This window comes from Colletes latitarsis, chromosome 6, assembly GCF_051014445.1.
Source record: "Colletes latitarsis isolate SP2378_abdomen chromosome 6, iyColLati1, whole genome shotgun sequence".
Lineage (NCBI taxonomy): Eukaryota > Metazoa > Arthropoda > Insecta > Hymenoptera > Colletidae > Colletes > Colletes latitarsis.
Window position 1 is genome coordinate 24,014,770 of NC_135139.1, and position 13,588 is coordinate 24,028,357.

A 13,588-nucleotide genomic window follows, 5' to 3' on the forward strand; every position below is an offset into this window, starting at 1 on the left:
GTTAGTTTGATCATTCTAAATTACTACTTGTACTAAGTTGTAATTATTATCCAGAAACTATACATTTGGAGAAAGAATGTACGTCATATCTGTAGATAGTATTCTAATAAAACTCGAAAATTGTATACTATAGTTATGGCCGTATTCGCTTAGAGTACATTGGTTTATTCAAATAATCGTTGTATAGTTTGCTTATTTCATTGTACGTATTTTGAAATGTTTTATTAAAATCATATAAATAACGTTAAGAAAGGAAGAAAAGATTCCTCTTCCTGACATTTGATACTTATATTTTAGAACACATTCAGATCTTAATATGTAGTAGTAATTATCATATCGATAATTTCTATTTATTGTTTCTTACTTATCTAAAGTATTATAATAAAACGCTTACAGACTTCTATGTATATATAAAATTTCCTGAAATAGTTGACAAATAGTTATTTCGTCGAGTATAGACGAACGAAAAATCAAATTTATAGAAATGTACATATAGAATCATTCAAGACAATTAAACAATTGTTCACTATTTATCAAGCAATTTCAGGAACTTTCTCGATGAAATAGTATATCACAGTATAACGATCTAGACATTCAATTAGATTTTTGTATGTGGCAATTGTGTCTGTACAATTGTTTATCACAAAAGGCATACGTCGTTTGTTCCTTTCAATACTTTTGAAAAGATATCCTGCATTACAAATGCATGATATATTAAACGAATATCCTGGTATCTGCACATAGTAAGTATAAAGATATTCCATACACCGTGAAAATTAATCATGGTGAATGTAACAAACAACAAAATAGATGGACATCAAAATATCTTGGTATGTGCATAGTATTGATATAAACATTACTCAATACCATGTGCAAAAATCATAACTAACCCAGGTTCGACCATCATGTCTTCTGGCATGTGCGTGTTATCGCAATAGAGAACTAACACAGCTTGTTTGCCAGGAACTCTTTTACAAACATAACTGTCATATTGCCGTCTAGAGTTCTGTCTAGTTTCAAGAGAATTTAAGCCTGGAGGCCATTTTCTTTCATGGCAATTCTCCATTAACTCATCAATTACATGAGGTGGACAATTATACTCTGATAAAGTTCTTTTTATCATCGTCTATAACATTATGTTTCATTATTTACTAAAACTGATTAACATTATCCAACAAGTAACTCATAATTCACTATACCTGCAACAATTGGTCTGGTGTAGAAATCATTCCTCCCCATCTTGTCACTCTTGCTCGTGGAAGAGTAGCAGACCATCTTACAACTTCGTCCCTCTCCATTTGATCGGCAATGACTCGCATTGCAGGATTTGAAACTCTCAATGCTCTCATAAAATCTTTCAAAAGGTGTATTTCTCTTTTGTGCTCGTTTATTTGAAGTTGTTGTTCACCCAGTTCACGTTTCATATCAGCAAGTTTTTGCTGCTGTGAGTGAATAATGTTTCTGAGTTCCTTCACACAGTTATGATCTTTTAACTCATTTTTGGGAATAATAAGACTACATCCTTGCTCGCAAAGCATAGGTCTCTTGGGATTATATTCACATTGTTCTAAATGTGATACCAAACTGTCAAGCTTAACTATTACTTGACATCCATACATAATATTATCACAACTAATACAAAGACGGGCCAGAAGATTTCGAAGAATTCTTGGAGCTGCTCTGAGTTGAGCAGATGTAATTGGTGTACGGTCCAAGGGGCAGGTAGGTTGTCTGTTTATCCATTCGTTAATGCATGTACGACAAAAAGCGTGCTCGCATACAGGTGCCTGCAACATATTGCTCACCTACCAGTCTTTAAACCAAACCAAACATTTTACAAAACTTTTATTATCATACTTAATGTTACACAACAAACATGCATGAATATCCTGTACAAGTTATTTAGAAATATGAAAGAGAATTATTTATTCCCTTCACGTAATAAACAGAATAATGAAAACAATAGTTTTTATGACAGAATGGAACCTATAAAAATTCAAGCGACTGCCTGACGTTATGAAATCGATACAAAATTCTAACGAATACTTTCTAAGAAATAAGTAAAGACACTCGGCGCGACGAAGAGAAACAAATGCTAATGTAATTTTAAAAGTATTCACCGTTGATCAATAAAAATGGTGCATCACCGAACAGAAAGAAAGAAGGATGAAAAAGTGAGGTTAATTTCGTGTAAACGCACGAAATTGGTTCATTGAGAGCATTCGTAACATTAACGAACGAAACAGAAAATAATACCTGGACTGGATCTTCCAAAACGCCGGAACATATCGGACAAACTAGTTCCTCGTCAACTTCGCCCTGAAATCGGTTCACATCGAACCCCATAATGCGTGCTCGCGACAAATCACTCGTCCTCGTACGCAGTGACGACGAGTCTTTCCTTCGAGAGACACTGTGGATCCAGAATCACAAATTCGATGGCGTTCGACGTGAAAGCTCGTGAATTATACCGTTACTTTTCACGAGTAACACGCAACCCGTCAATGGTCGATTCATATAAATGTATCAACAATTTAAGGTTTTATTAAATCGAAATTGAACGAGTTTATGATACACGATTATCCGTTATTGTAAATAATCGTAGAGCTCGCTCGGTTAAGCCTTTTATGGGGTCGCATGGCCTAAATTTTTGTTGTCTCTTCTGTTATGTACCGACTACGAATGTCGGCAGATGTACAATGTTATTTGAAGGTTTTAAAAATAGATAATGCACAGTTCTTATGTAACGTTAATTAATTACATAAAACATATGAATTTATAAATATAACTTTATCGTATTATTATTAATGATTGCAAGTGATAGAATTGTATCGAAACTTTTAGCGGCGGTCGGAGGAGGCATAGGCCTAGAAAAGATACCGACGAAGAATGCCATCTAATAAAATAAATTTAGTTTAGGGCCCTTTAGCTTTAATTGCAGCATCAATTGGATTTATATTTATTGCATGCATATATATATGCGTATAAGGAATGCATGTATTTATCAAAATATGAATTTTTCCTTTGAAATTTGAACATTTCTTTCACGCTCTCGAAACAGCTGAAATTCGACTTGCGCCAACCGGCATACGATTTCGAGTCTCGACTGGCCAGGTATTTTTATTTTCCGATCTATGGATACTTATTACACCATAAACGAAATACAGAATAGGCTTATCGTTTAATGCGACTTTGTGACACATGAACTGATATACCAACCTCATAAAATATCAGTAATTTTAGAGCTTTTCGTTTAAAGAACGGTGGCTTTAAAAGTTAAAAACATAGGAAGCCTCACCCCGTACGATGTGTACAGGGTTACCATTTTGTTTACAAATACAACGCTAATTGTTAGGAATCAAGCACGACGTATTGAACAATTCTGTACCTCGTTTATAGTGTAATAGTGTAAGGTATCCATAGATTGGAAAATAACAATACCTGGGCAGTAGAGACTCGAAATCGTATGCCGGTTGACGCAAGTAGGATTTCAGCTGTTTTGAGAGCGAGAAGGAAAGGCTCAAATGCGCCATCTTTCTCCAATCCACGAAGCTATTCGAAGCACCAGAGCTCACGTACACGTGGCTGTGGATAGCGGGCATAAGTGAGGGGGCAGCTTCTTCTACGGACCGATCCACCGGCTGGTAACACTACCGATCAACTGCCATGCGCGATCGATCACTGTACCATGCGGTCCCCCTTCCCATGGACCAATGGCGCGCGCACCTGGCTAAATCCCGAGTCGTAGATTCAATGTGAGCGCAAAGCTAAGCGTTGCGTGTCAATTTTTACATTTAGACACAATAATTATAAACAGGCAACCCTTGGATTCAGCTCAGCATAAAATATTATGATTATGATACAAACATTCCATAATTATTTGTATTATAATATAGTTAAGACAAGATTAGGTCAATTCGTGTTTATATTATGCAGTTAGTCATCATGATTGTACATAAAGATTGTGCAATATGCAATATAACCATAAACGCGAAATATGCGAGAAAAGCTTGAGCTGTACGTCAGAGACTACCTCAAGAGATATACGATGATTATTTTAAAATTGTAAATAACGCATTTGCAGCAAATTTCACTCTATCAAATGAGATCAATCTTCCCAGAATTGACTCTTAGCTTGCAAGTTTCGATCGATAAGGTGCGATAATTAAAAGATAATAACAGAATTGGAAAAGGGGATCAGTATTCATTTGACCGTTACAGTGACAGGTTGAGTTTAATCATTTCTAGATCATGGACAAACAAAAAGCTTCCGACTATGAGATACAAGGTAACCGATTATCTTAATACAAACCTGTATTACTGAAATGGTAAAACAATCGACGTTCGCTTTATATAGAATAGGTTTTTTGAAAGGTAGGGAATGGCGATTAGGTTGATGCAAAATTCATGGGGTACGGATGCGGTGAGTTTATGAGATAAGGATCATAGGGTCAACGAAAAAAAATTTACCAACTATAGCTTTCGAAGAACTCTTGTTAGAAAAAAAATTAGGAATCTGTCCCTCCCTTTACGTTGTTTGCTATGTTTTGGTCGAAGTTGTTAAGCAGCGTTGATCGAGAGATTTAACGAGATATTCGATAGGATGACAGAAGTCAAATCGTCTGCCTCTCCACTCGTCTCAATGTCTGATTGGACCGTGACCCAATTTGAAAGCAACAAATTAACATAAAACTGATTCTCGTTGATTAGAAAGATTTTTCCTTTCCTTTTACTGCACGCGACGACAAATAAGCAACATTCGCGCGTTGTTATCGATGTCTCGAAGAATATGAACGTTAAAAAAATGTTGAAAATGAAATACCGATAGAAACATTACGAGTTAGATGTGTTGGAAGTAACTATTTGTGGGTAATTACAATATTAGTAAGACGTTGATCGTTGTACAGTCCAAGATAAGGGTATAAGGATTGCCTACATGTCCACGAATGTTATCGGACCTTTTTCCTATCTTTAACACGTGTGTGTTTTCAGATCACCCGGACAATGAAAGTGAAACGGAGATGGATCATAAGGTAAGTACTAAGCGATCGCTTATCTGTAGCGAAAAACGATTTATTAACGATAAAAATATTATTTACGTCCCTAATACAATCGTGAAAATTCGTTGACACAAACGGTATGAATGGTACGATGCACGATTGTGAGTAAATTATGATCGTACAGAGCCCTTTACTGTTCATTTTCCGAATTTAGTATACGTTATATGGTATATACATATATGATATAATACATCTAATAACTGTGATGCATTTTTCGTTTTTTATACTTTTGTTTATTTTAGTACCCAAGAATAACTATACAGCTGTACAGAATATCCTAAAATATTTCAACAAGTTCTTATTTCCGTCGAACACATTCGTGAAGTAACACGTCGAAATTTAAAATATTGTAAATAAAATGTGTAACGTAGTCGCAGTGTTGGTCAACTATAATAATGGTGGGTTTGAAGATATTGGCAGAACATGACTCACGTCCCTGCAATAAAAAAGGCCAGTTTTACGGAATAATGTCGTTGCTCCTTGACCAGAAATCAAGATCAGATTTCACTTTTCTTTTCTATATTACAACATTCGCTGGTGTAACTAGGTCGACTGTGACTTTTATTACTTAAATATTGTAACTAATGTCCTATATCGTTCGTTGTCAATTCTTTGAAAAAAAGAAACAAAAAAAAAAAAAACAGTTCCTCGTCATCCTATATCTTCCAGTTATCGTCGCGTAGTAATCTCTACAATTAACAGTAATTTATTACCGGGGATTAATTTTATAATTTTTTTTCGATTAAAAGTAAGTAATGCATTTTGTTGCAAATGAAAATACTAGATTTTTACTTTGTAACTATTTTAATCTGATATCACAATATTATCTTTGTACGATTTAATACTGAATACCCATAAGTACTTATATATTTCTAGCTACAAGACTAAAAAAACTATACAATTTATCAGTGAATTGCATTTTATAATTGCTTCGCAACACAGCAGTTCGATCAGATTAATCATTTTACTACAGGAAATGAACAAGGTTACAAGGAAACGTACACGGTGCATAGATACAGAACATTTCAATGATGCTCGTCAGCATAACTTCACGTTTAAACAATTTACAAAACTAGCGTACGATCGTTATTCCATCATCACTGTTCAACCACCTAACAATATTAACATATACTTTCAAAGCTCCTACTTTTTCAATCTTTTTTCTCGGATTTCTTTTTGCGACAAGTTTAAAGGGAGAGTCCTTCTCGTTGTAACGACTCCTCAAAAGTTAACGTACAATGTTCTGTTACCGAATTATGGTACTTTTACACCATACCAAACAGTTTGGAAATCCTAATGCATTTTTATTGTTTATTAAGGGAGTATTACTGTCATTTCTTTGACCTTTTTTTGTGATTTTTTTTTTAACGACAGGTAGGTTGTTTTGTAGTGACATTTTGCAGATATATTTATTCGTCTTATAGGTATGTATAGTATTTTTTTCATCAAAAAATATTAAAAATTGCGAGAGTTATAAGTTCTTGTTTAAAAAAACGCATTTAAACTGGCTTACATGATATTTCAAGATCTAGCAAACCGATTGGCTTTAAATTTGGAGAGAATATTCAGCAGACGCGCCCTTATAGCTGGAGCTAGAGATTTAAAAAAATAAAGACAAAAGAACGATTAACAAATAGAAATTTGAAACTTGAAGCGTCGCCATTTCTTTATTTATCAGGATTTTGACTTCTCCCTAGTTCCTGCTATAACTACACCTTCCTTATGAAGATACTTTAACCCCCTCTGTTTCAAATTATCTGGAATCCCGGAAGCCATTGGAGCACCTTTTCCAAAAGAGCCATTAAATAAGAAGTTATAATTCCCACGATTTTTAATATTTTTCCATGAAAAAAATATCGTACATGCTTAGAAGATAAATAAATATATCTACAAAGTTTTAGTACAAAACAGCCTATCTATTATTAAAAAAAAAATCACAAAAAGGGCCGTGAAATTGACAGTCTAGACAGCAATACCTCCTTAACATTATGCTTTTGACGTTATAGTCATTGGAATACTTTTGCGTGACACTGTACTAACGTACGACGTACAGTATACATAGTCAATCTTTGTCAGCACTCCCGTCGCGGTCTTAATCGCAGTGCTTACATATCCATAGGTAGAGAACGATAAAGTTAACAGTCCGATTTCGACTACCGATCGAGGCGAACATCGTCGGTTCCGCTCGGAAATTTCGATCGCGATATTTCGACTTCAAGAAAACTTACACGCCACGATCCACTCTCTCAGTATTACTGCGCATTTCCTAAACAAACCAAAAAAAAAAAAGAAGCGTTGCTGATAATAATGCATCGTTCAAGGATACTCTAGCAATACGCGAGCAGTTTCAACAGCATGCTTCTCATGCACGAAACTACTGTCAGTGTCTGATTTGAATTTCATCGGATCCGAGCCAGGCAAAAAACAAGCAAAATGGTAACAAAAGATGCAGACACGAACGAGGTAGGAATCCAGTTAGAATTTTCCTTACATTATTTCGATAAAATACTAGCGATTTGTGGAATTTTCGGTGGGCATATTAATTTACAATGGATCCGATTGCCGATCGAACGAAATTCGATTGTAGGTTGAATTAGAAAGTCGTTCTTTTTCAACGTTTTGTGCGCCTTGTTCAAATTACGCTTCGCTCGCGTAACGTGAAAGGAATTTTTTACCTGACAACTGAAACTGACTTTTCCATCATTTGCATATAGCATTTATGAACTCGTGTAATCGATTTGTCACGTGCGCCTAACATGTTTTGAAAAATGATACCCACACAATCGTAAACGCTTGTCAACCTTCGAGTAAGTTTCGAATTATTCTGTAGTCAAACAGTTTCATGAATTATTCTTAGAAAGGTATGGCGATGCACTTGACACGGTAAACCGATCATCGCAGTAAAACATGGAGGTACATAAACGTCAGAATAAAAATAAATTAGCGTTTTCATCGCTTATGCTACCTCTTTGTGGATAAGGAACTAATCCATCGATTTGTCAATACAAGTGTGTACATTATCCACGATTTTTGTAAATGCTGCTCCAAATAAAAGCGAAATTCAACGTTTGCAAACATATGTTCGTTCGCTATCGAAGGATAACGAATAAAAAACAAACACTAAATTCGAAAATTCTGTGATCAACGATCGTAAAAATTTCTTTTCTTATTTTGATCGTTATATCGTTGCTGGCTTAAAGCACTTTGCGTTGTCACTTTGTTTTCACTTATCTCTCAATCAATATGCAATAAAAAATGTTGTTACACGAATGGAAGACGTAATAAAAATATAAAGTTAAAGACTAAAATAGTTACCTCATTTTCTACGACCAGTTTAATGTCACAGTTCGTTAAAAATATACCAGATAAAAAAAAAGTAAATCAGTGTTTAATATGGCAAAATATTTATTTTAATACTTCTTAAATACTTTCAATTCATTCGAAAAATAAACTCGTCTAATATTCTCGAAATAAAAAACTGGAAATTCGAATTGTGTCATCTAATGCTAACTTTCCACTCGAATGGCGTTCTTACGATAGAAAAACCGTGTTTTTCTTAATTGTCCGTAACGACAATGAAGTTAATAAGGTCAACGCGAAAATGCTATTGACATATCGCTCGTTTTTCACGGCGACTTCGTTATTTCCGTATCACGTAACGCGACTAACATTATCACTATTCTTTTCTCTTTTAACTTTGCAGAAACTCAAATATCCTAAGTCGATATTCTTCATCATCAGTAATGAGTTCTGCGAGAGATTCACCTTCTATGGAATGCGGAGTACGTAAAAAAATAAATATTTACCTAAAAACGTTTGTCTTTTAGTATTTGCATACATTATCTTATACAAAAACTCTTTTCTTCGCAATAATAAGCGTGCATATTAGAAAACAAACTAAATTGTTCAGTTTGGCGTTATTAAAACTGACCGTTTCATAGAAATGATTGACTTCTATTGCCTCTGATGAAAGTTCGTGGTAACGATAAAAATAGAACAATAATTCACGTGTTAATCGAGCTTTATTCAATGTTCACGGTCTTGGCCAGAGTTGGTCAAATTTTATACTCGAATAACGAATAACATTTGCCTAACTCTGGTTAGTACTAAACAGGCACAGCGTTACGCGTAGCGTTATCTATATAACATGTACATACACAATATATTTAAGAAAACAATTTATTTATTTAGCCGTGCTGACGCTCTATCTACGGAATCAATTAAATTATAGCAATAACACATCCACCGCGATATATCATGTCTTCATAATGTTCGCCTACTTTTTCCCCGTCTTCGGGGCAATATTGGCTGACACGGTGCTTGGAAAATTTAGCACGATCTTCTACTTAAGTATCGTTTACGCTATCGGACAAATTCTCTTATCCGTAACTGCGGTTCCAACTATAGGGCTACCGTCAAGGTAAGTTAAAACGTTACATATTCCCAATCTCCACTACTTTTCAGTTCAATTCTGAACGAATCAACATTTTTCTTCTTGTTCTACTTATTTTGAAACTCTGTCTATAAATGATACATGTATATGTGAAATATAGTTATGGAAAAATTGATATCCCTCGATGCTCTTGAACTTGTAGACAAACCTATGCGATCGTTGCGCCCAAACATCAAGTGTCTGTCGATTAATGTTTAATCGTATTTGTTAAACATCCTAACTTTGCAGGGAATTTTCGCTGATTGGTCTACTCCTTATAGCCCTCGGTACAGGTGGTATAAAGCCTTGCGTGGCGGCGTTCGGCGGTGACCAATTCACCTTGCCTCAACAGGAACGATATTTATCCACATTCTTCTCGCTGTTTTACTTTTCTATTAACTCCGGCTCCCTGATCTCGAGCTTCTTAACGCCGATGCTTCGCAGTAACATCACGTGTTTCGGCCAAAATTCCTGCTATTCCCTAGCATTTTTCGTACCGACTGTTCTCATGACTTTGTCCATCGGTAAGTGTCGAACAAGTACATCTTTAAATCTCAAATATTAATTCTATTTTTCTTCTCTTTTGCCTAGTGATATTCGTACTTGGAAAACCTTTGTACAAAATAGTGAAACCTACAGGCAACGTCGTGTTGGTCGTTTCGAAGTGCATTTCCGTAAGTCTCATTTTGTGAAATAGTAAAGGCTTTCACGGCACGACAAATTGCATTATTAACAAATTTTACATAATTTCTGTTAATGTTGCAGCATGCCATTTACAAGAAAGCGACATCGAAACAAGAAAAAAGGGAACACTGGCTTGATCATGCGGATGACAAGTATGATAAACCACTGATAGACAACATCAAAGCCGCCCTGCAGGTCATGAAATTGTTCATACCGATACCGATCTTCTGGGCGTTGTTCGATCAGCAGGGCTCGCGGTGGACGATCCAGGCAAACAAAATGAACGGCGAGATCGGAAATTTCATATTACAGCCGGATCAAATGCAGGTGGTTAATCCATTACTGGTGCTCGCCTTTATCCCACTGTTCGAGACCTGTATTTATCCACTTCTGGCGAAGATTGGTATTCGGACTCCGCTAAAGAAGTTGACTATAGGTGGCTTTCTAGCCGCCTTATCCTTTGTTGTTTCAGGGCTCGTTGAACTTCAACTCGAGGTACGTATTTGAATTATTTTTTCTTGCGATGCGCGTTATAAAAGACTCCTTTCTTTCTAGACAACGAATCCGGTTTTGCCCTCAGAAGGTTTTGCTCAGTTACGAGTGTTCAATACTTTAAATTGTCCTGTAAACATGACTATAGAAAAGGAAGAATTTGTTCTTAATGGCATGGGCATGTGGTCAAACAAATATATTGAAGTAAAGGGCACGAAAGAATTAAATTGCAGGGCAGACTTTTCAAAGTGCCCTAACTCTTTACCAACTTATACAGGTGTGTTTACAATTTAAATTTGATTCTTCAAAATTGTTTATTTGTTATATCTTTAATGGTTCTCTATCATTTCCTTTTCACAAAATATGAGTTTTCACAGCTAAAAGTATAACCAATCGCATTTCCTTTCTAGGAAAGATCAAAGTGTCTGAAGCCAAAGCATCTTCTTGGGTTCTCACACCCAATAATCTCCCTTACCAGTACTTTGACTCTGTAGAGAAATCGAAAACGGGTAATCCCTTAGTACGTGGTCTCTTTTCTATAGAAAAGACAGAAAAAAATCTCACATTGTCGCTCTATAAAGAGAAAAAAAGTATTCTCGATTTGACTATAATGCCTGGCACATACGAAACAACATTGCAGGAAATTAAACCTGACAATTATGACATTTGGATCAACAACAAAAAAGAGAAGAGTGATGTACGCTTTAAACTGGGGGGAGTTTATACGGTAATTGGCTCTGACTTTTCAAAGCAGATGATGTTAGATGTTGTTACCGTGACAGAGCCAAATTCAATGCACATGTTGTGGTTGGTACCACAATACGTTCTGATTACAATGGGTGAAATCATGTTTTCTGTGACCGGTTTAGAATTTGCATTCACGCAAGCACCTGCCAGTATGAAGTCTTTGTTGCAAGCTAGCTGGCTGTTAACAGTGGCCTTTGGTAATCTCATAGTGGTTATAATCGCGGAAGCATCATGGTTTAACAGACAGGCAAGTATATATAATTAAAGATGTTTTTTCAAGTAATAGTAACTGTTTAGACAATTTCAGTCAACAATCATATATATAATTGTACTTTCTATTTCTGATATTTAGGTTTATGAGTTCTTCCTATTTGCTGGGCTGATGTTCATTGATATCATAATACTTGCCATAATGGCAAGTTTCTATAAATATGTGGAGACACCAGAAGATCAAAGTATGACAGAAGAAATTCAGTATGGAACAGACAATAAATCTTACAGTGACAATGAGAAGTGAACTATTAATTAATGCTAATCTAAGATTACTCAAAAAGTTTTGCACTTGTTCCATATGGGCACAGTGTTTCAAAACACCTGGAACCTCAAGAATATTATGTGTTCTGAACACTTTTAAGCCTTTAAATTATCATTGATTAAAGTGCAATCAAGATAATGTCTATTCATACTTATTGTAAATAATTTATATTTTCAGTATTGATTTTACCCTGTTTCAAGGGTAGCAAATGTTTTTAACAGAAAAGAAAAATAAAAGTAGAAAAAATCGACTTATTAATTCTTGGATTTAAAATAGAAACTGTAGAATTTTGTCCTATGCAAGATTAAATAATAATTCAAATTTTAGTACTTTACTATATGAATTTTATTCTATAATTTTGTCGCATTGCTCACCTCACCCCTATCCTCGTTCCCTGCTACTCCACTATTATTGTACCCTTAGACGTCGGGAGTCTCCGATTCGGGACATGGATCGTCTTTTTTATGTTACTTGTCCTTGAGTGGCTATGCTTGTATGGGTTACTTCCTACACCTGCACTTAGAAGATCAATATTATTTATTGGATTAATTATCAAAACTAGAAAGAGTTATTGATCTGGAGGGTGTGGAATGAGGAATCTGGGTGTTTTGAATATCAATGAAAGAAGAATATCTATGGGGTTATAGTTGTCTAGGATGGCAGTTACAAAATTAGAGTACTTGGTTTGATACTATCAAAATATGTACCAATTTTATAGCATACAAACCTTAGATAAGGTTTTAAATGTATTTTGAGATGAATTCAATGTTAGCTTTGTGGAAGTAACGAAACTAAGGTAAATTATAATGGCTAGGATCAGTGTGGCCAGATTTGGCATAATTGAGTGCATCGACGGCGACACTAGTAACGACGATTTTCCTTAGCGTTTAACGGAGTGGTGGGGAAAGTCGACATATCCTACCGCACGAGTCACATGTTGTGCGTGGTCAAGATTCACGCAACTTCGAAAAATCGATAACGAACGTAAATGGGAGCCATTCCTACTCGTCAGGATTTTGACTTACAGCTACGTCCAACCAATCGCGGAGTTTTTACAGGAATGACTCAAAAGCAAGCGTGCCCATACTTATAACTTCGACGTCGATGAGTTATCGCCAGACTCCGTGCCAATCAGCAGCGAGTGGCTCCGATTGGTCGACAGTTGCTACAGAAGTTGCAAAATACCGCGCCCGCGAAAATATTGTATTATTTCAAATAATAATTCTTTAATTTTATAACAAAGAATATTTATTATTAATCCTTTTGTAGACCAAACAGTCTTAACTTTTATTTTGCATCTCTCTGTATTGATATTTGTAACATTGTATGAAAATAATAATAGATATCCTCCAAAATGTACGCATGAAATTTCAGAGCAATATTTCTAACCTCACATTATATTTTCGGAAAAGAATTTTTTTCTTGAAAGTACGTAGGATTTCGGGGGTATGTCTATTGACCAAAAATAATTGTAATTGACCCCCGCAACGATTATCGTACCTGTGAGTCGAAATCCTGGCAAGTAAGAGAATAGATGCTCCTTGGCGTCCTAGTGATATTCTCCGAAGCCTCGATGAAGTGCACTCACACGTTATTGACGACAAGTTGTCCCTTCCAAGAATCTTGTCATTCTTGGAA

The 13,588-nt window shown here is 35.5% G+C and overlaps 2 protein-coding genes across 10 annotated transcripts; one reads left to right on the top strand and one right to left on the bottom strand.

Annotated features, from left to right (window-relative positions):
• Positions 1 to 187: 187 nt before the first annotated feature.
• Positions 188 to 12,843, bottom strand: Elgi (E3 ubiquitin-protein ligase NRDP1 elgi). Of its 5 annotated transcripts, XM_076766843.1 has the most exons (5): positions 12,678 to 12,843; positions 12,325 to 12,463; positions 2,257 to 2,413; positions 1,200 to 1,805; positions 188 to 1,126 (listed from the first exon to the last, which is right to left on the bottom strand). In XM_076766843.1, exons 3-5 carry the CDS (start codon positions 2,344 to 2,346, stop codon positions 857 to 859), a joined length of 966 nt encoding a protein of 321 aa, XP_076622958.1. In that variant the 5' UTR covers positions 2,347 to 2,413; positions 12,325 to 12,463; positions 12,678 to 12,843; the 3' UTR covers positions 188 to 856. The 5 variants fall into 5 exon arrangements, with proteins under 5 accessions (XP_076622958.1, XP_076622955.1, XP_076622956.1 ...); XM_076766840.1 differs by lacking the exons at positions 12,325 to 12,463; positions 12,678 to 12,843 and adding an exon at positions 3,580 to 3,601; XM_076766841.1 differs by lacking the exons at positions 12,325 to 12,463; positions 12,678 to 12,843 and adding an exon at positions 3,580 to 3,600 and having other exon boundaries at positions 1,200 to 1,787.
• LOC143342703 (peptide transporter family 1) lies at positions 4,203 to 12,200 on the top strand. Of its 5 annotated transcripts, none has more exons than XM_076766835.1 (10): positions 4,203 to 4,288; positions 4,993 to 5,033; positions 8,764 to 8,842; positions 9,252 to 9,480; positions 9,742 to 10,016; positions 10,084 to 10,166; positions 10,258 to 10,671; positions 10,732 to 10,945; positions 11,079 to 11,662; positions 11,768 to 12,200. In XM_076766835.1, exons 1-10 carry the CDS (start codon positions 4,252 to 4,254, stop codon positions 11,930 to 11,932), a joined length of 2,121 nt encoding a protein of 706 aa, XP_076622950.1. In that variant the 5' UTR covers positions 4,203 to 4,251; the 3' UTR covers positions 11,933 to 12,200. The 5 variants fall into 5 exon arrangements, with proteins under 5 accessions (XP_076622950.1, XP_076622952.1, XP_076622953.1 ...); XM_076766837.1 differs by lacking the exons at positions 4,203 to 4,288; positions 4,993 to 5,033 and adding exons at positions 7,175 to 7,523; positions 7,648 to 8,068; XM_076766838.1 differs by lacking the exons at positions 4,203 to 4,288; positions 4,993 to 5,033 and adding exons at positions 7,175 to 7,523; positions 7,648 to 8,068 and having other exon boundaries at positions 9,292 to 9,480.
• Positions 12,844 to 13,588: the final 745 nt, after the last annotated feature.

What these genes read in the sequence shown, in the direction of transcription:
- LOC143342703 (XM_076766835.1), top strand. Translation starts at nt 4,252, where the DNA reads ATGGACAAACAAAAAGCTTCCGACTATGAGATACAAG. An exon ending in TCTCATGACTTTGTCCATCG is followed by an intron (nt 10,017 to 10,083) that starts GTAAGTGTCGAA and finishes TCTTTTGCCTAG; the next exon opens with TGATATTCGTACTTGGAAAA. An exon ending in CTCTTTACCAACTTATACAG is followed by an intron (nt 10,946 to 11,078) that starts GTGTGTTTACAA and finishes TTTCCTTTCTAG; the next exon opens with GAAAGATCAAAGTGTCTGAA.
- Elgi (XM_076766843.1), bottom strand. Translation starts at nt 2,346, where the DNA reads ATGGGGTTCGATGTGAACCGATTTCAGGGCGAAGTTGACGAGGAACTA. An exon ending in TTTTGGAAGATCCAGTCCAG is followed by an intron (nt 1,806 to 2,256) that starts GTATTATTTTCT and finishes AAAGACTGGTAG; the next exon opens with GTGAGCAATATGTTGCAGGC. An exon ending in CACCAGACCAATTGTTGCAG is followed by an intron (nt 1,127 to 1,199) that starts GTATAGTGAATT and finishes ATAATGTTATAG; the next exon opens with ACGATGATAAAAAGAACTTT.